A 21,107-nucleotide genomic window follows, 5' to 3' on the forward strand; every position below is an offset into this window, starting at 1 on the left:
ATGAAGGTCTATACTAGGAGGCGACGGAAAGACACACTAGAAGAAAAAGAAGAAGAAAAGCATGATCTTATCAACAATCTCCCTGATTCCATTCTTTGTTTCATCATCAGTTTCCTACCCATTAAAGAAGTAATAAGAACAACCATCTTATGTAAAAGATGGAAGAAGTTATGGATTTCAATTCCTTCCATCAACTTCGATTTACAGAATCCAAAACTTTTAACCCATAATGAAGTATTCCATCATATCTTTAGATCTCATCGTGGAAACATGGAGAGTTGTTCAATAATCCATTACATCAAAAAGGTAAAGCACCAAGAGTTGCAGTCATGGATAAAGGAACTAACCTCCAAGAGAATGAGCATCAACAAGCTTTCCTTACAATCCATTGGCACAGCATGGCCGAATCTTCAATTACCATTTTCTCGTATCTTCAGTTGTAGATCTCTTCATGAGTTAGAATTGAAGAACTATCTTTTATCAGATGGGTCTCCTTTTGAAGGTTGTTTGAATCTCAAGACATTAAAGCTTGTTTCAGTTTCTCTCTCTGATAAGATACTAAATAGTATGATCCTCAACTGTGAATTGTTAGAGAATTTGAGTCTCTTTCATTGTGGAGGTTTAGAGAGACTTGAAATTGTTGATCGGAATCTAAAGGTCTTGAAGATTGAGTTTTTACGAGTAAAGGAAATAGAAATTCATGATATGGGTCTAAGAACATTGGTTATTGATAGTACCACAACATGCGGTAAAGGTTACAAAATTGACACCCCGAACCTGCAGCAGCTTTGCGTTCATCATCGTAATCGGAATATTGACTCCATTGGACTTGAGATTGTTGAAATTTGCTGCCAGCTCCGGGTAAGTTCTTAATTCTTTCTAGCACCATTAATTGATTACTGTTTTTTTTTTTTTTCTTTTGGAAGTATAGATTAATTCATTGATTAGTTAGGAGTTTAATTCATTATTTAGTTGGGAAAGAGAAAGAAGAATAGAAGTCCGGTGAATCTTCACGTACGCGAATGTACGTGAACGTCACTAATCCATGGATACGGCATCTATTTTCCCTGGCCTCATTTAATAGATGTCATATCCACGGATCAAGGACGTTCACGTACATTCACATTCGTGAAGATTCACCACTCTCAAATAAAGGATAAAAAATAGAAAACATAAACAAAGGCTGCATTTTGATCCGGATCCTCTCCATAGAGCCCATGGACCATAGAGTGATCCCATAGTTGGTAGGACCCAAGCACATGTCTCGAGGTCACCTTAGCTGTGAGATCACTCTATGGTCCATGCATGGGCTCTATGGAGAGGAATTCTACCCCTTTTGGTAGCCATTCAGTTCCAAAAATGATGCTTTGTGTCAAAAATAGATTTTTCAATTTCTGTGCTAAAATGCCGCTTTAAAAAAAAAAAAAATGATGTTTGGTAAACCTGTTTTAGGAACGATTACTGTAGTTTTCACTTTTTTGTATTTGGAACGAAACAAGGTTTTATCAATCCATCATTTTACGTAATATTTTATTCCATTTTTTTTTTTTTTCATAAAAAAATACACCATAAACGTTTTTTTAAATGACTATCAAAGATAGCCTAACAAAGGGAAACTAATAGGGAGAAACAGAGACAAAACCGTGATTGGAAATCTACAGTGGAATCACAGCTTTTCCCTCCCATTAGAAAAAAATGTAAGAACTACGAAACATCCTCCTGTACCTGCATCTTTCTTCAAATGACTCCGAACAATTAGTATCGACGTTGGCCGATATCGATCTGATTCCTCAAACCATGCTTATGAATGTTTTTTCTAAGTTGTCTTTTTCCATGATGCAAGCAATAACAAGAAGCCTTCATGGAATTCAAAGACTAATTCTCTTTGTTTAACTTTTTTTCTTCTTTTCAACTATCCTTAAAATTTTTCCAATTTTCCCATACCACACATCTTCGATTAGGTGCCACAGTGCCTCTGCATCTGAAATTGTGAAGAGGGAGAGGAGTATCGAAGTTGAATTTCTCTGATTTACTCTCAGATTTAGTGATTTTCTTCCTTTTTTGTGTGTTGTAGTCTCCACCATTAGTGCGTGAAGTTTCCGCTATTAGTGCGTGTTGGTTTGTTTCTGACTTTTTGCGTGTCCCACCTATCTTGTATGAGGGTTTGCCATAACTTGCAATCCAATAGATGATGGTGACAAAGCGGCTGATGACGACAATGATGATGCATCTTGAGCGCTATTCGTCGTAGTCCTAACCCCCTCTCAATGTTCCAAATTGGTTATCGCAACAGTTATTAGACTTACTGGGACTTTGGAAGAGAGGAAGATATCCTCTAATTTGTTTCTCCTTGGGTCTTTTTCTCACTCCTTGATCAAAGGCATTCTGATCCAAGAGATGCTTCAAGGCTAGTCCGTTGTTGCCTGTAAGAAGGGGAGGAGGGATATGGGAGAGGTACCTCCACTGGGGTCAACACAAACACCCACAATTGGGGCCTTGATTGATCTCAACCCAAGGCATTGGTAGGCGACACCGAAGTGCTCAAAAGTTGGGGAGATGGAGTTTGCATTGGAGCTGAAACCAAAGGTGGCTTTGTCAGCGGTGGTTTTGTCAACAGTGGCTTTGTCAGCAATGGAGCTGGTAGTCATACCCTAGCCATCCTGGATCAAAGTATCTAGGCCACGGTCATGTGCTTTGGTATGTGGACTTTACAAAACGTGAGGCCCAAACATGTTGTCACCATCATTCCAAATGCCATGCCCATGATTTGTGGGGTTATACTCACTATGCTTCCTATTCCTTTTTATTTTACCCATGGTGTGGGTCTTGTGACCGACTGTGTAACTGAATGTCCTGTAAGCTATGTCTACAAAAATTTGGCTACTTAGTGTTGGCCATCACGTTTGGGAAGCATAGGGTGCTGGTCAATTTTTTCAGTTATTGGCCTTACGTTGAGCCATATGCATACTGTGATATTTTGTGTATTGCATGCGCTACGCTATTGGCCATTTGGGATATACCTATCCTCGTGATGAAGGATATTGTATGTGCTTGGTGCTATTTTTACGAAAAGTTTGTTAGGGAATCTTTTGATTTCAACTATTCCCTACCCCAGAAGACCGTTGTCTTTGGCATATCAAGCAACTTGGTCACATTCCATTCCTGGCTTTTGGTATTTTGTACATAAGCCTTGTGTTTTTCATGCCTCTATCTACTTTGTATTTCTTAGTTTTAATTGAATGAAATTCTCGTATACCAAAAAAAAAATAGAAAGCTACAGTGAGGAAGATCATCTTAGGTACTATTCCACTTATGAGATAACTGAAGAAGAAAACAAAGAAAACTCCATACAAAATTGGAGAGAGTTAACAAAAGCTACGCATATGTTTCTTTTACTCTTTTTAACAAAAAAAAAAAAAGAACTCTTTAATCAGAAGGTTATCTTGGAGTTATGATTTCTGTCCAAAAAAAAAAATCATAATAATAACTTGAAGTTATGAACGACTAAACCTCGTTGAAGAGGAAACTCACATAAATAGCTACATAGGGGGTCAAGGATTAATGTCCAGCTTGTGACTTTCTCAATAAGCACCATGGTTTAATTCAAGCCTAATGTAAGCTAAGATATAGCTTTGGTGACTTTGGTTTGAACTCGTTTTGAGAGCGTGATGATGTTTTTTGGCATGGACACAAAAGATATGCGGTGACCTCTTTGTGCTAAACACTTAGAGAGCTCATGAAATGTGTCATGTGATCGAAAGCTAACCAAGAAACAATAACAATATGAAGTTCATTGTGGTCAGCCATAAATGGAGTAGAACCAACTCAATGGTAACTAAATCAAATTTGTAAGAATTCAACTCAAGTTAGAGTTTGGGAATATATATATATATATATAAATTCTTAATGAGAGAGAGAGAGAGAGAGAGAGAGAGAGAGAGAGAGAGAGAGAGAGCAAAGGAAACGTGGAAGATATTTTGGATTGATTCACTACCCAATTTCACAAATTTGATTAACGTCAAAATTTCCACAAATAGGGAAGATAAAAAAGGATTAAAGAAATAAAGTAATTTCAAATTCCCTGCAAATAGGGGAGATAAAAAAGGATTAAGAAAATAGAGTAAAATTAGTTTAATAGAAGGCAACCTCCCTGTAAGGAGGTTGGACACTTGTCAAATACTGGCAGTAAGACCAACGTAAGTCATCTACTCATATGAGTAGATGATTTGTTCTCTAGGTTATCTTGGATAAGTGGATGCACAATGATACGGGGAATTGGGGGAATTGAGAAGCCTAACCAACTCCTTACAATGAGACTCTACTGCCAAATTATCAAAACAATCCACTATAGCTTGTAAAAGACCTATGTGAAAAACCTCAGCTTCACCTTGGAGGCCAAGGAGAATTGAGATGGAAGTTCTGAGACCGTGAACATGAAGAGCCCCTGGTGATTTCTGATACTAAATCCAACTCCACAAGAAGCTCTATTAGTAGAGAAAGTTGTATCACTATTAAGCTTGAAGAACCCTTCTGGGGGCAGCCCATCTCTGATCCTGTAAAGAGGGGATATGGCCATAAGTTTTCTACAAGGGAAGAAGGGAGTACTTGGAAAACTCTTCAAAACCGATAGCGAGGCTACAAATATCCATGGGGGACTGAGGTGTCCGATCAAGAAGTGAAGAGTTGCGAGCAGTAGTGGTATCTGTTGTGCAATTTTTAGTTCGATTTTGGTAATTTTGGCCTATTTACGTTTGGGGGCATTTTTATATTTAAAATGAATTTTTTTGGTAGTCAATTTTATGGAAAGTTGTAGAGTATGTCATAATCTTTCTCACGAATTTGGATTTGCCTCGATCTAATGTTAGGCGAAGAAGATATGACTAGTATAAGGTTCAAGGGTTTTTTGATCATTTTATTATGGCCAAGTCTATCAATGGGTTGTTCTAAAAGATTGTAGTGTTCTGAGTTGTGAACACATTGTAATTTTTTTTTTCACATTCTGATGTCGTATGAGGGAGTTAGGAAGATTCTCACCTGACCACTTTGAAGAAGACAAGTTGGCGGCCTATTGGTGATATGAGTGAAAGGGGGAGTTTTTGAAAGGAAACTATTGGTAGGAGGAGCTCATGGTATTTCTTAGAAGTTTGTTTGATGCTTGATATAAGGCCCAAAAGCTGCCACGCCTCTCTATTTGGATCCAAGAGCGGGCACCATTTTGCGCTAACACCTATCGATGTCCTCTTCCATGCTACTCCAGTATACTATTCAAGCACTGAAGATTCCAATCCACAAGTTCGCATTTGTCCTGAGGTTCCGCAATAGATTGAAGCCAATTCAACGATCGGGAGTATTTTTCACTCATTCAACTTGATCTAAAGATCTACAATATTCTCCTACACTATGACCAATCACTTGATGATATGTCCTCTGCATACCTGTAGGGCGTAAGCGCCATATGTAGCATGATGCATCTTTGACGACCGAGATTGTATCCCTCTAACACGATCCAACAGTGACTATGCACCTTACCTTTTATTGATTCTCATCCAACAGTTGTGATCTTAACCGCTAACCTGTGGTGCACAGTGTATGATAAGCACCCCAAAAGATTCTATTTATAATATTGTGGTTGCCCAAAATTCAAATTGACGAATCTCCTTAACCACATTGCCAAATTGGCGGATTCAAGTTGTAGTCTCTTCATTTTGAAGATCTCTATCACCCTTAAAAAAAATAAAATATATATAGAAAATAAAAATTTAGAGATATAAGGGTGCAAAAACTAGAGAAGAAGACTACCCTTAGTTGTGTGCATTAAAGGAGCATTTTATTCTTTAAGTGAGTTTCGTTAGCTCCATCAAAGGAGTTTGAAAGTGGTTGTTGAGATTATTGATGCCACATTGAAGGTGTATTTGCAAGAAATATATGAAAATGGATAAAGGAAAGAAAAGAGAAGAAAGAGAAGAGAAGAGAAATGATAAAGAAGAAAGGGTATTCTCACTTTCTTGTCCACATTTGAACATTCAAGTCTTACATTCCACGGCAACGTTAAATATTCAAGTGAGTTCTATAGACAAATTTGGATTCTTAGATTGCTCTCTTGGTTCTTCAAGACATCTTCATATTCATCAAACAAGGGTTGTAAGCACCCTCTTACCTGTATTGGCGCCAAGCACCCTCTTGGTAAGAACATTTAAGAAAGAGTAGATATGAAGCCTTTACAAATACTACTCCAAGGACTTAGGCTTATTGCCGAACCTCGTAAAAATTACTCGTGATGTGGGTGTATTTCTTTGTAATATTTATATCGTTTTAGAAGTGCTTATGGATTGTAGGATGGGTATACACACTTGGAAGTACCTATGACAAGAAGCTAGGTAATGTGCACGACTATGTATATAACAACTATAGTGTTTACAGTGATTGCTCCGTCAGCACGTACAGTCAAAGAAATAAAAGGATTAGATACACTGATTCACCCCTCTTAGTTTCAACTGTGACTCAACAGGCTCTTCATAAGTACCAACACATGAAGGAGCAATGGTTCGCTACATTGCCCCCTAGAACCTTATCTCGAGAAGAGAGTTCTGCCTATTGAGTAATCCACCCAAGAATTGATGAAATGTTGAAGTTGTAGAGATTGATGTTGAGAGGCCTACCAAACCACATCACCCAATTGCCATTGTTCCTCCTCTTTCATTAAAACAATGTGGAGAAACCATTCCTAAGAAAGATTCGACTTATTTTAAGGGAGCTAAGGACATTGCAGATTTTGTTAATGAGGAGGTGACCATTCAAGATGAGTTGAACCATAGTGTGGAGGTGATCCATTAAGATGATAATATAGATAGTACACATTTGGACTTTTCAGAGGAAGCGTTAGAGTCGAATGATGATGGTGGTTCTGGAGTCTTTAGAAACCTGACCCATCCAGTAGTGAAAAGCTTTCTGCGGAAGAGTCATCGCATGAAAAGTGCCCCATATTTTCTTCACTCCCGGACTATTTAACTCCTTCATAACATCTTTTCCTAATTGCTAAAATTTTCTTTCTATAGTACATAAATTGTGCTACAGGGTTTATCCTGTTTGATTTAGGGACCTCTCCTCATTTCTTTTGGTCTGCTCAAAGAAGGTTGTAGGGGTTGCCTTTCTCTGTGTTTTTATGGTTTTTCTTTTTCCTTAATACATACAAATTACCTAAAAAAAAATGGATTGGTAACATCAATAGTTATGCGACACTGAATATATTCCAATTTATCCCAGACTGCGAGCCTTGAATAAGCATTGCTCGAAGGGGGGTGTTCCAACTTTAGCACCAAGTTTCGTGCCAAACTTGAGTTGAGAGAGTTCACATAGTCTAACACGTAACCGGTCTCATGCATCATTCCCATCAAAATGTTATTCAGTTCTTTGCCATTTATGTTTTAGCAGGGAGTAGCCACCTCCTACCCTACTGCAGGCCCTTGTATTAGCTCCAGATATAATCAGAGCACTCTGCAAAATTCCACCATGTCCAAAATCATTTCAATGTATGGGCCACCCACCCACCAGCTATAAATCAAAAAAAGATGAGAAGGAAAAATGACTCGGAACCATGGCCTATGATGCTTATAATCTAGGCTCTACAAACTAGATAGTGCATTTTTTTAGGTTCAAACATAGTGGAGGCCAGGGAGGTGTAGTCCCACGGGACACAATAATGTTAATTTTGTATCGAATTCTTCTCCCGTTTTGAAGATTGACCTGGTTCGACATACTGTGGTGGCAACCTTAATGGGAAGTCTTCTGAGATCTGTGATGGAAGCAGAGGGGTTGGGGCGATGGGCCCAAGCCCATCACTGATCTCGTATGGGGGTGCGGGGGCTACGTCCCAGCGGTATGGTTCGACCTAATTGACCGCGATCCAATGGACGGCCCGTGACTTGGAGGAGTATATAATGTACTATCGTCTTGTTGAGCAAGTTATGGTAATTTAGGGGGTTTTTCAAGCTAGGGTTTTAGGGCGAGTTTTCTCGCCGTTGCTTGGGTGTAATCTTCTTCTACATAGTGAAACATTTTCTACCCGAGGATGCAACACACCACATCGGTGTGTGAACCTCATTAAATCTCTATGTCATGTGGATCTGGTTTTGTTTATTTTTCGTATTTGTTGGTGTTTACTCTAACAAATAAGATTCTTAAATTGGAACTATTAGGGGATATAGAGCTCTATCAAATCAAGAATGGAGACCAGCTTTTCTAGATGTTGTGGTTTTGTAAAACTGGCTATTGGATTAGATCACTTGCCTATTCTTAATGATACAGTAGTGGAAACCTTTAGTCTATTCATTGAGACTATGTAGTTCCGTCACCCAGATTGTAAAATTGTTGCAACCAGAGCATAAACTTTACCAATTAATAGCTCTCTCTTTAATCTAGCTTCACAATTTAGCCATTGTAATTAAAAGATCTTTGGCCTTTTACAATTCAAAATTAAAGCAATCCAACAAGAAATTAAACTTATCCAAAGCTTGCTTTTGTTAGAGTCTTCACAATCTCGTAAAAGAGACCCTATTTCGATTTCCAGTAAGAGTTGCCTCAATTTCTTGTTTTCTGGCGTAGTCTCTTCCCAACTCAATGCAATCTGCATTTTTGCCTAGTAGATCAATCTCTGATAACATCTTCATAACACTCAAACTCTTCACTACATTATGAAGAGGAAGAAGGGCAAGAAGACATTTGTGCCTTAGAAATTAAACATGAAAAAGGCTTATGACAAACTCTTTCACTATATCCCTGCCCTCTTGCAACTTTGCTAATACCTTTCCTGGGCCATTATTTGATGGGACCCTATTCATGAAAACCCAGGCTCAACCTAGCCTTGTTGAACCTCTATTAACACCTTCCTTAGATCATAATTTGATGGAATCCTAATCTCATCTTTGTCAGATCAGCTTATCCTTGCAGTTGTTAGGAGTCAAATTTTACATGTGAGTCCTAAACCCTAATCTAGATGGTCGTCTCTACATCGTTAGTGTTAAGAGTTTTTTTTTTTGGGTGCAAGTTAGTGTTAAGAGTAAGTCAACAATTGTAAGTAGTGTTAATGTAAGTCGGTGATGTTAAAGTAAGTCAATAATTGTAGGCATTGTTAATGTAAGTCGGTGATTATAGGTTTAGATTATATTTGCTATATTTTTCACAATTATCATCTACCTCATTAATGTTGCACTGTATGTTCTCTGGGCCTATATATAGGTCTACTCTCTTGTACAAATGATAAATTGAAATACAACAATGTCTCCTTCATATTATTTCTACCAGTTAGATTTCTTTTAAAAAGAAATTTCCAGACTTTTTGAGGGTGAAAACCATTCAATAAGGAAAAGGAATGGGTGGGATTCTCATTCCAAGAGAATCCAGCATCTCAAGTGGGATAAGTATCTAGAGGTTTTAGGAATGCTCACCATTTCCAATATCCCAAGAAATCATTTTTCATTAAACCCTTCCAAATTAAAACAAGATAGAAAATTTGGAAAAATACTTTTGCTTTCCACAGATTAACCAAAAGAGAAACTTAAATCTGTGAGCAGTGATGGATTTAAGTGATAGGACTTTCTAGATATCAAAACTCCTACAGATTTTGATTTACATAGTTCTTCACATGCAAATGGAACATAAAAGTCTCTTCTGTTTTATTTAATATTTTTCTCAATTTGCAGATATCTCCCAACAAGTATGTGTCACCATTTGAGAATTTACAAAAGCTACTCCTCAATTTGAATTTGAAGGATATAAGACAAGCTCCAATGCTTGGCTTCATTTTGAGAATGAATCGCTATCTACAAGAACTAATAATTGAGGTACTCCCTAAAACATTTCTTGTAGATCAGTTTATGATTTTGAACCAAATATTTCTCATACCAAGTGTGATTAATTCTGTCCTACAGATTGATGATGAATGGTTTAATACCTCAACACATGACTGTCTTCCTTATGACAAATCTTTGTACTGGAGTAAATGTGAGATTTTTGACTGTGTTCTGCATCACTTGAGGAGAGTGAAGTTGAAGGGTTTCAGAGGTGATGTGCTTGAAATGGAGTTTGCAAGTTTTCTAATAACCAAGGCTACAAAGCTTAAGAGCATTACATTTCAATGCCATGATTATCAATTTTCAAGACAAGAGGCAGCCATTACAATGGCTCTATTATCTTTGCCAAGGGCATCTCTTGATGTCTCTATAATCATAGATAAATTGGTGAAAAGGGCATAGGCATGATGTTAATGGTAGTATATATTATACATGGATCACTTAATTATTGTTTAAAGGGCCATTAATATTATCACTGGCTCTCAAATAATATTGATCTCAATGATAGTGAATAGTGTGAACCATTGAGGACATGAATATAGACAATGGGCTATAGGCACATCAATCTGGGTATTTTTATATAAGTTTTAGATCACTTTGATAAGATTCTGAGAATTTTTTTATTTTCTTCCAATTTAAATAAATTTATACAAATTTTGGCATTTGCCACTTCATCTTGTCCCTTATCAACATTTTCTTGTTTAGATAAAAGTTGTAAATTTTTTAACCTTGCTACTAAGCTGATTTAGATGGTATCACTTCAATATACATCCTGTTATTGATCATGAACTGATCCCATAGTTTAGAAGAACATTAAGAATAGAACAGAAATTAAGAGATGCAATTCTTCCTTTCACGTGGTCAGTTTACTAAATTCTGTAAATTGCTTGCAAATATGCAAACTGGTTTGGCACAATATGCACCCAAATTTTAGAAGATTCTTTATTGAAAAAGTGCATTTCTAGTACATGAGGTTCTCGCCACTAAGGGGTCTGCGGAGGGTCATAATGTGTCCAGCCTCAATATCCCAGCTTTACGGAGAGGCTGTTTCCGATTCAAACCTACTATCACTAGGTAGTAATGGAACAAACTTGCAATTGAGCTGAGGCCCACCCTCTATTGAATGGGTGTAATGTTTGGCAAACTATGAACCATTTAAAACTGAACGAAACAATGATATCATATGATTTGAAAGAAAATGTGCAGGGAATTAAGAAAAATTGAGTTAGATATCAGAAGTTGGCAAGCAGATTAGGCACACATATACACCATTCATCCATTCAAACACCCTGATTTTACTGCTAAATGTGGCAACTGTTATTCAATGTGAAACGTTGATCTGTTGGAAATCTTATCATCAGGACCACACTCACTGTGGGTCTTATAACCCTCAGCTGATATTATGAACTAAAGCATAGGTATCACCTAAGAAACTTGGGGGAGGGTCCTCCTTTGTTACTCATCCCTCAAAGAGGTCCGCAAGGTCCATTATATGTTGGGCCATGGTAGAATTTTATTAAAAAACGGAAGAAAATCTATTGACTTAGTATAGATCCCAAGACTGACCTAGAATTTTAGAACCTTGGCATGAAGGGAGGATACTCTTGATCAAGGATTTAAGTATCGATATTGGTCGCTGTATCGATCGGTCAAAATTAAGATACGTATCGGAGGGTATCGTATTGTATCGGAGATACACTAAGATACACTAAAGATACACACATAAATGGATATGAAACATTTTTTTAAACACTTTTGCATAAAGAATTTGTTAAAAAAAACTATTGATAACATGTATTATGTATAAACACTAAATTGAGGGTATTGTACTAAGAATTCAAGGTCTGTAATTGTCCCATAAATGTAAAATCCTTGTTCCCAACCTTGATTTCCACTTTAGTTAGAGAGAAATATGGCTGACAGCAACTTTGGAACAAAAATCCTTCAAAAAATCGTTTTTTTCTGAAAAATTACCCATATTGGCCATTATATGACCGTAGCGCCGATACGTATCGATACTCACCNAAAACTGGCTATTGGATTAGATCACTTGCCTTTTCTTAATGATACAGTACTGGAAACCTTTAGTCTATTCATTGATACTATGTAGTTCCGTCACCCAGATTGTAAAATTGTTGCAACCAGAGCATAAACTTTACCAATTAATAGCTCTCTCTTTAATCTAGCTTCACAATTTAGCCATTGTAATTAAAAGATCTTTGGCCTTTTACAATTCAAAATTAAAGCAATCCAACAAGAAATTAAACTTATCCAAAGCTTGCTTTTGTTAGAGTCTTCACAATCTCGTAAAAGAGCCCTTATTTCGACTTCCAGTAAAGAGTTGCTTCAATTTCTTGTTTTCTGGGGTGATCTCTTCCCAACTCAATGCAATCTGCATTTTTGCCTAGTATCTGTCATAGCATCTTCATAACACTCAAACTCTTCACTACATTATAAAGAGGAAGAAGGGCAAGAAGAAATTTGTGCCTTTGAAATTAAACTTGAAAAAGGCTTATGACAAACTCTTTCACTATATCCCTGCCCTCTTGCAACTTTGCTAATACCTTTCCTGGGCCATTATTTGATGGGACCCCCAGGCTCAACCTAGCCTTGTTGAACCTCTATTAACACCTTCCTTAGATCATAATTTGATGGAATCCTAATCTCATCTTTGTCAGATCAGCTTATCCTTGCAGTTGTTAGGAGTCAAATTTTACATGTGAATCCTAAACCCTAATCTAGATGGTCGTCTCTACGTCGTTAGTGTTAAGAGGTTTTTTTTTTTTGGTGCAAGTTAGTGTTAGAGTAAGTCAACAATTGAAAGTGGTGTTAATGTAAGTCGGTGATGTTAAAGTAAGTCAATAATTGTAGGCATTGTTAATATAAGTCGGTGATTATAGGTTTAGATTATATTTGCTATATTTTCCACAATTATCATCTACCTCATTAATGTTGCACTGTATGTTCTCTGGGCCTATATATAGGTCTACTCTCTTGTACAAATGATAAATTGAAATACAACAATGTCTCCTTCATATCATTTCTACCAGTTAGATTTCTTTTAAAAAGAAATTTCCAGACTTTTTGAGGGTAAAAACCATTCAATAAGGAAAAGGAATGGGTGGGATTCTCATTCCAAGAGAATCCAGCATCTCAAGTGGGATAAGTATCTAGAGGTTTTAGGAATGCTCACCATTTCCAATCTCCCAAGAAATCATTTTTCATTAAACCCTTTCAAATTAAAACAAGATAGAAAATTTGGAAAAATACTTTTGCTTTCCACAGATTAACCAAAAGAGAAACTTAAATCTGTGAGCAGTGATGGATTTAAGTGATAGGACTTTCTAGATATCAAAACTCCTACAGATTTTGATTTACATAGTTCTTCACATGCAAATGGAACATAAAAGTCTCTTCTGTTTTATTTAATATTTTTCTCAATTTGCAGATATCTCCCAACAAGTATGTGTCACCATTTGAGAATTTACAAAAGCTACTCCTCAATTTGAATTTGAAGGATATAAGACAAGCTCCTATGCTTGGCTTCATTTTGAGAATGAATCGCTATCTACAAGAACTAATAATTGAGGTACTCCCTAAAACATTTCTTGTAGATAGTTTATGATTTTGAACCAAATATTTCTCATACCAAGTCTGATTAATTCTGTCCTACAGATTGATGATGAATGGTTTAATACCTCAACACATGACTGTCTTCCTTATGACAAATCTTTGTACTGGAGTAAATGTGAGATTTTTGACTGTGTTCTGCATCACTTGACGAGAGTGAAGTTGAAGGGTTTCAGAGGTGATGTGCTTGAAATGGAGTTTGCAAGTTTTCTAATAACCAAGGCTACAAAGCTTAAGAGCATTACATTTCAATGCCATGATTATCAATTTTCAAGACAAGAGGCAGCCATTACAATGGCTCTATTATCTTTGCCAAGGGCATCTCTTGATGTCTCTATAATCATAGATAAATTGGTGAAAAGGGCATAGGCATGATGTTAATGGTAGTATATATTATACATGGATCACTTAATTATTGTTTAAAGGGCCATTTAGATTATCACTGGCTCTCAAATAAGATTGATCTCAATGATAGTGAATAGTGTGAACCAGTGAGGACATGAATATAGACAATGGGCTATAGGCACATCAATCTGGGTATTTTTATATAAGTTTTAGATCACTTTGATAAGATTCTGAGAATTTTTTTATTTTCTTCCAATTTAAATAAATTTATACAAATTTTGGCATTTGCAACTTCATCTTGTCCCTTATCAACATTTTCTTGTTTAGATAAAAGTTGTAAATTTTTTAACCTTGCTACTAAGCTGATTTAGATTGTATCACTTCAATATACATCCTGTTATTGATCATGAACTGATCCCATAGTTTAGAAGAACATTAAGGATAGAACAGAAATTAAGAGATGCAATTCTTCCTTTCACGTGGTTAGTTTACTAAATTCTGTAAATTGCTTGCAAATATGCAAACTGGTTTGGCATAATATGCACCCAAATTTTAGAAGATTCCTTATTGAAAAAGTGCATTTCTAGTGCATGAGGTTCTCGCCATTAAGGTGTCTGCGGAGGGTCATAATGTGTCCAGCCTCAATATCCCAGCTTTACGGAGAGGCTGTTTCCGATTCAAACCCGTAGTAATGGAACAAACTTGCAATTGTGCTGAGGCCCACCCTCTATTGAATGGGTGTAATATTTGGCAAACTATGAACCATTTAAAACTGAACGAAACAATGATATCATATGATTTGAAAGAAAATGTGCAGGGAATTAAGAAAAATTGAGTTAGATATCAGAAGTTGGCAAGCAGATTAGGCACACATATACACCATTCATCCATTCAAACACCCTGATTTTACTGCTAAATGTGGCAACTGTTATTCAATGTGAAACGTTGATCTGTTGGAAAACAAGTTGGAAATCTTATCATCAGGACCACACTCACTGTGGGTCTTACAACCCTCAGCTGATATTATGAACTAAAGCATAGGTATCACCTAAGAAACTTGGGGGAGGGTCCTCCTTTGTTACTCATCCCTATATTCTTTCTGATTGAGCAGCTGCCTTAGAAGAAGTAGAGAGATGGTTTCCTGTTAGTATCTTATGAGGAGCTGAAGTAGATTTAATGCGGAAAAGCCAACAGACTGAAGTTTCAAGGGGGTGAAGGTCTTCACTGCAGGGAAGCAGCTCTATAATTCAGTGCTATTAATGGTATTTATTTATTTATTTATTTTTAAGATATGAAAGGTTTTTGAGTAGAAAGAAGATTCCATACATGTGAAAAGGTGCACTAGAAAAGACAATCAAAAATGGTTTCAAAAATTGGACCGAGATTGGTGAAATCATCCGGATCAAATAATTATCAGTCTTGATCGATTTGATATCAATCCATTGGTAGATTCAAAGGAAAAAAAATTAATATATATATATATATATATATACATATACATATATAGATCCCAATTCAATACCAGAGATTTGAGACCTTGCAACCAAGAGATGCTTTGATCCCACATTGGCAGTTTGAGACTATGGATGTGTCTTCATATATATGTTGGCCCTGCCTCCATGTAATTGTCCGAATTTTATAATATCAAGAGTATCCTCCCTTCATGCCAAGGTTCTAAAACTCAAGGTCACTCTTGGGATCTATACTAAGTCAATAGATCTTCTTCTGTCTTTTAATAAAAATCTACCATGGCCCAACATATAATGGACCTTGCGGACCTCTTTCAGTCAATCTCTCTAGTCTGAGTTCCGAGAGCAAAACTAGACACAAGATGGGACCCGGATCTTCTCCAACACCTCAAGTGTGTTGCAGATGATTCAGAGGATCCAAGCACACCCTCTAAAATCCAACCAGCCATTGGATGTGCACTGGGACATTGGGTGCATTGGAGAGAATCCTCATCATGGATTTAAAGGATGGTATTAATATTGGTGATACAACATTGATTTGAGTCGGATTGGATGAGTAAGTTTCAGTTAGTTTTGCCTTTTTTTTTTTTTTTTTTTTTTTAATTTATACTTCTCTTACTGTTTTACTCCTGAAATGATACAAGTAACCAATTTGATTTGATCAAAGATCATGGATCCATCTCAACCGATAGATTGATACAATACAATACCGACACTTAAAAGCATGATCCTGATACCACAAGAAGTGGGTCTGAGCTGTCTGGATGTGACGCATGAGGCTTTTGGAGCTCAGAGCATTGAGCAGAACTAGACCAATCATATGGCTGTGGTTTTGAGGCTTTGAGCTTTGAGCTCTGAGCAAAGATAGATAACCCTTTCTTTGCCAATTTTTTTTTTGGCCATTTTCGCCTTAGCAGTGTGCATCGCTGGGTGCACCCAAGATCGGACAAAAGATTTGGATTAAACAAAGAAAATGGCAACATAATTGGGAGATTAGCACATGATTTGGTTGTGATTGAATAATCTTCAATCTCAATAATTTTCCGGTAGGGGACATCAGATGGGCATTTATGTAAAACAAACCCGTCCTACCAAGATAAAGAGCAGAACCAGTATCTAGGATTTCACTGAGATTTTGAACTTCGAGATACAGAGCGAATGGCTTCCCAAGATCATCATTCCCATGACCATGCTCACGATCATGCTCACGATCATCACCACCATCATACCCATGAGTAATTTTCCGATAAATCACTTTTCAATTTGGTATTTTAGGGGAATATGGTCTCTTGCAGTCTCCATTAATCTCTTCTTCTTCTCATCCTTTTGCACTTTTAACAGGGGACCTCACGATGGTTCAACATCATGGGTAGGTGCTGATGGTAAAGTGTATCATAGCCATGATGGACTGGCACCACACTCACATGAACCCATTTACTCACCTGGGTATTTTAGCAGAAGAGCTCCTCCCCTTTCCAACAGAGATTTCAATGAGCGAGCTTTCACTGTTGGCATTGGTGGGCCGGTCGGAACTGGGTATGCTTCACTTCTTTGCTTCCTCAATTCGTTTATCTTTCAAATCTGTTTCCTTTATGGCATTTCCAAGATCTCAACTCTTCAATCGTTTCAAAGAGATCGGAAGTAAAGAAAAAGGGCTTCTTTTAATGGTTGTGTATGTTTTTGAAGTCTAGGGTTTCTTTTAATGATTGGGTATTTTTTTTTTATGATTTCAATGTTTTGTTCATAAAAAGCAGTATATTTACAAGCTCCAACGTGTTCTTAATCACAGTAGTTGCCTCTGAAATCAGGATCTGTGTTGCTTACCCCAAATGGTTGGGATTAGGTTTAGTTCATTAATTGAGTTATTCTCTTTGTTCTCTAATTGGATTCAGCTTTGTTATTGATAAATTAGCTCTCTTGGCCAAATAGATTTGGCGACACTAATAGAATCTTTATTCACATTCTACAGGAAAACAGCTTTAATGCTGGCATTATGCAAACTCTTGCGTGACAAGTACAGTCTTGCTGCAGTATGTATCATCTGGTTCAATGTTTTAGAGACTTCTTCTGTATCCTGTTAACATTTCCCAATTTTGGATTCTGTGACGGAAAATAAAAATTGCTACCAACCAAGACTATAAGTAGCAACATATCAAAGAGTTACAAGTCACGGAACTCTGATCAATTTCAGTCCTGTTATTGATTCTGAGATCGATTTTATCTCCAATTTGTTCTTGATCACAGTATTATCATTCTGTTAACTTTTCACTCATCTCTTTCCTTGTTCAGTGATAATTGGAAGTTTTACATCATGCCTTGTCACCAATGTGTTCTATTTTGTATTTTAATTACCTATTGTGCATTAAAATAATAGCTTAAAATTAATAAGTTGTAGTGTTTCATCATTGTTGATGGAAACCATTGCTGTAAACCAATTCTTTTTATCCCCATTTTTCCACTAAATCTAATGCGAATGTCTTTTTATTCGCTTCTAATCCTCATCTTATGATTGTTGGAAGCTTTACATACTTTAGTTGATATCTGTAATATAGGAAGGATATTGATTCTGTGAAATATTTCAGGTGACAAATGATATATTCACAAAAGAGGATGGAGAGTTCCTGATAAAAAATGGAGCACTTCCTGAGGAAAGAATACGCGCTGTTGAAACAGGAGGATGTCCACATGCTGCAATCCGTGAAGATATCAGTATTAATCTTGGACCTCTGGAAGAGCTGTCTAACTTGTTCAAAGCAGACATACTCCTCTGTGAATCTGGAGGAGGTAATTCTGATGTCCATGTTGTCTTGATAGCTTTGATTGTTTCATTATATAGCTTTGGTACATTAAGCAGCATTTTTGCGAAAACTATATGCACACAAACTTCTGATTAATAAGAACTGGTTACCTAGACAAGCTTTTGGAAATGGGTATTGATCAAGGGAGCCTTGATATTCCCTGAACTTGTATGAGTGCAGATAATTTAGCTGCTAACTTCAGTAGGGAGTTGGCTGACTTCATTGTTTACATAATTGATGTCTCTGGTGGTGATAAGATACCTCGTAAAGGTGGTCCAGGCATTACACAAGCTGACCTTCTGGTATGTTTTTCACTGAACCTAACATCTGCTGTTGTTTATGCTTCTTATCATGTCTGAAAATCCTTGATCACATTAGATCATATATAAAATAAGATTGTTGCAAAGTTTAAATGTTTTCCTCTAAGCTATATGTATTTAAATGTAGGTAATAAACAAGACCGATATTGCAAAAGCAGTTGGTGCTGACTTGGCAGTCATGGAGCGAGATGCACTTCGGATGCGGGATGGAGGACCCTTTGTGTTTGCTCAGGTTGAATATGCTTTCCTTAGATCTCTCTCTCTCTCTCTCTCTCTCTCTCTCTCTCAGTGTACTTATGTTTAAAGTGGTTTATGCAGGTGAAGCATGGTCATGGTGTAGAGGAAATAGTAACCCACATTTTACTAGCTTGGGAAGCAGCAACAGGGAAGAAACGTCACTGAACCCTTTTAATGCATGGATGTCTGTAACCAATATATGAATTAATTTGCTTGATTTTAATTATGCACATTGATAGTCCTTGGGTTTTAACTTAAGTTGTTCAAAACTAAAAAAAGACTGTAAACCCTGTTTATATTCGTCACACTGTGTACTTAAGAATAGAGATCCAAGGTATATGTGAGTGTACATGTTGTGCCCCTTGACCTGAAGGGTCTTTATCAATGTGGTTACCATTGGGAGTTTTGACACACCTACAGTGGATGTCTCTCAAACTATATAAAGATGTACTTAATTTACAGTGTTTGGTTGCATTCAAGAAAGACTGACAAACATGAATCCAATGTCCTAATTGAGAGAATATCATGGAGAAAGAAAGTTATAATTGATTGGATACAAATTCAGATCTGGAGGCATTTTGGTAAAATTGTTTTCAAATTTATGTTAATATTTATTTTCACAAATATTATTATTATTATTATTTTTTTTTTTTTTTCAAGGTCCAATCAGTATTATAGAATCTCTAAAATGGGAGGGCACGTAAGACATATGTGTCCTATGATTGATAATGCGACATCGTATTGTGGAGGGGTGAATGTGTAACTATCTACTTAAATTGGGAGGTTTCAATTACACCTATTTACTTGGTGTAGGTATTGATAAAATACAAATTCATCAAATACATTCCAGAATCACATCTTAATGGGATATTGATCCAATGGTATAATTTTGGGGACTGATTGGTGATTGGCTCCAATATGAAAAGCCATATCACTTCCTATCTTTTAAGATTGTATTAACATAAGAGAACGGCAAGGGAATGTGATTTTTATTCTTGCCTTGATCTTTCTCTCTCTTAGATAATGGAATTATCAATTCAGTCAACTATTGTCACTCGTTCTTCCTAGTGAGAGCTTGTGAGGAAAAGGTGGGGTTTTGAGTGGTACTCAAAGGAGCAGTTGGGCTGAGATCTCACTTCAATCGGTGGTTTAGAAATACAAAAAAAAAAAAGGTCATTGTCACATTGTTAGAATGCAAATCGGTGGAGTTCCTTATTCCAACTGAATTTGGGGATCATTTTGGGGACTAAGATCGTTCCTGTTTAGTAGACATACTATAACAAAGCTCTAATTATTTCAGCTACATTGTTCTAATTATTTCTTAAACAAGAAGAATAAGATGAAGTGTTATCCAATTAGCTAATTTATCCTCAATATTAAACAAATCACAGCAATCCACAATTCACAATGGGAGAACGAAAATCTCTATTTGCAAATCAACAGAAAAAAAAGGCCCATCAAGCTTTGTCAAGTGAAAATGCCAACCTCATGCCATCAAGCAATTGCAGAAAAATCTACTACCAGGAAAAAAAAAGAATAAAATTTTAAATGCAAAAAATAAAGGGAAGTGAAAAGCATTCAGAAACCCCGGGCACATTCCTCTTCATATATCTGTTCTCAGAACCATATTTACCGAGTCCCATTGCCAACAAACCCAGAACTATATGAAAACCTAGATTAGTCTAAGTTTTAACAGTTACCTAGGCTCACGGTAATCCTAGGAAAAACGAAAACAACGAGTGTGCGAGAGAAAGAGAGAGAGCAGAGAGGGAGAGGGCAAGCGACAGAGAGAACAACATACTCGCAGGTTCGAGCAGCAACAGAGACGATGGTTGTCTGGTTCGTGCAGCTTGAGACGATGGAGTGCTGGCCCTTTTCCACTTAAATCATCAACAATTTTGAACCATAGTCAACAATTAATAAAAATATCAATATATACTCTATTCTATCACATAAAAAATCGAAATATCTATATAAACTGTCGGGCTAAACATGTCGGGTCCGAGTCGGGCTTGTAAATGGGCTGGGCTGGTCGGAAGGCCCATTAGGCTTACCCCATGCACCGTGTACTACCTATTTATAAACAGGCCAAGCTTAGGTCCGACATGTTTATTAATCGGGCCGGTCTAAGTCAGGTCATAAATGTGTCGGACGTGATCAAACCTACCAACTCAGGCTTGAATTTGACACCCCTAGTTTCATATGATGAGAGTAAGAACTACCATGTTCTCCGGAGAAAGGAGTCGTTGGGAACGAAACTTGGCTATTGCTTGGGTTGCAACCAGGGGAATGAAATTCACTTAAGGTGGATATTTTCAAACTTGCCCTTGGGATCCATTCCCTTGGTTGCTACCATGGGATTGGAACCAAACAACAGCGAAATATTTTCCGTTGGAGGAAGTGGAGGTGGTCGGGGGTCCCATATGAAAATATGAAGGAAAAAAGAAGGGAAAATTACTC

At 36.9% G+C, this 21,107-nt stretch overlaps 3 protein-coding genes across 3 annotated transcripts; all 3 read left to right on the forward strand.

Moving 5' to 3' along the window:
• Window positions 1–10,408, forward strand: LOC122093913 (F-box/LRR-repeat protein At3g26922-like). Its single transcript, XM_042664465.1, has 3 exons — window positions 1–861; window positions 9,699–9,839; window positions 9,927–10,408. Exons 1-3 carry the CDS (start codon window positions 1–3, stop codon window positions 10,248–10,250), a joined length of 1,326 nt encoding a protein of 441 aa, XP_042520399.1. The 3' UTR covers window positions 10,251–10,408.
• Window positions 10,253–13,978, forward strand: LOC122093914. Its single transcript, XM_042664466.1, has 3 exons — window positions 10,253–10,264; window positions 13,297–13,437; window positions 13,524–13,978. Exons 1-3 carry the CDS (start codon window positions 10,253–10,255, stop codon window positions 13,845–13,847), a joined length of 477 nt encoding a protein of 158 aa, XP_042520400.1. The 3' UTR covers window positions 13,848–13,978.
• A 2,308-nt stretch (window positions 13,979–16,286) lies between these two features.
• On the forward strand, window positions 16,287–19,106 carry LOC122093211 (urease accessory protein G-like). The gene is made up of 7 exons (XM_042663494.1): window positions 16,287–16,527; window positions 16,634–16,828; window positions 17,262–17,322; window positions 17,875–18,076; window positions 18,271–18,392; window positions 18,538–18,642; window positions 18,729–19,106. The coding sequence occupies exons 1-7, from the start codon at window positions 16,451–16,453 to the stop codon at window positions 18,810–18,812; spliced, it is 846 nt and encodes a 281-aa protein (XP_042519428.1). The 5' UTR covers window positions 16,287–16,450; the 3' UTR covers window positions 18,813–19,106.
• Window positions 19,107–21,107: the final 2,001 nt, after the last annotated feature.

Source organism: Macadamia integrifolia, chromosome 11 (assembly GCF_013358625.1).
Source record: "Macadamia integrifolia cultivar HAES 741 chromosome 11, SCU_Mint_v3, whole genome shotgun sequence".
NCBI lineage: Eukaryota > Viridiplantae > Streptophyta > Magnoliopsida > Proteales > Proteaceae > Macadamia > Macadamia integrifolia.

What these genes read in the sequence shown, in the direction of transcription:
- LOC122093913 (XM_042664465.1), top strand. Translation starts at nt 1, where the DNA reads ATGAAGGTCTATACTAGGAGGCGACGGAAAGACACACTAGAAGAAAAA. An exon ending in AAATTTGCTGCCAGCTCCGG is followed by an intron (nt 862 to 9,698) that starts GTAAGTTCTTAA and finishes CTCAATTTGCAG; the next exon opens with ATATCTCCCAACAAGTATGT. An exon ending in TACAAGAACTAATAATTGAG is followed by an intron (nt 9,840 to 9,926) that starts GTACTCCCTAAA and finishes TCTGTCCTACAG; the next exon opens with ATTGATGATGAATGGTTTAA.
- LOC122093914 (XM_042664466.1), top strand. An exon ending in TACAAGAACTAATAATTGAG is followed by an intron (nt 13,438 to 13,523) that starts GTACTCCCTAAA and finishes TCTGTCCTACAG; the next exon opens with ATTGATGATGAATGGTTTAA.
- LOC122093211 (XM_042663494.1), top strand. Translation starts at nt 16,451, where the DNA reads ATGGCTTCCCAAGATCATCATTCCCATGACCATGCTCACGATCATGCT. An exon ending in CACCACCATCATACCCATGA is followed by an intron (nt 16,528 to 16,633) that starts GTAATTTTCCGA and finishes CACTTTTAACAG; the next exon opens with GGGACCTCACGATGGTTCAA. An exon ending in CCTCTGTGAATCTGGAGGAG is followed by an intron (nt 18,077 to 18,270) that starts GTAATTCTGATG and finishes GTATGAGTGCAG; the next exon opens with ATAATTTAGCTGCTAACTTC.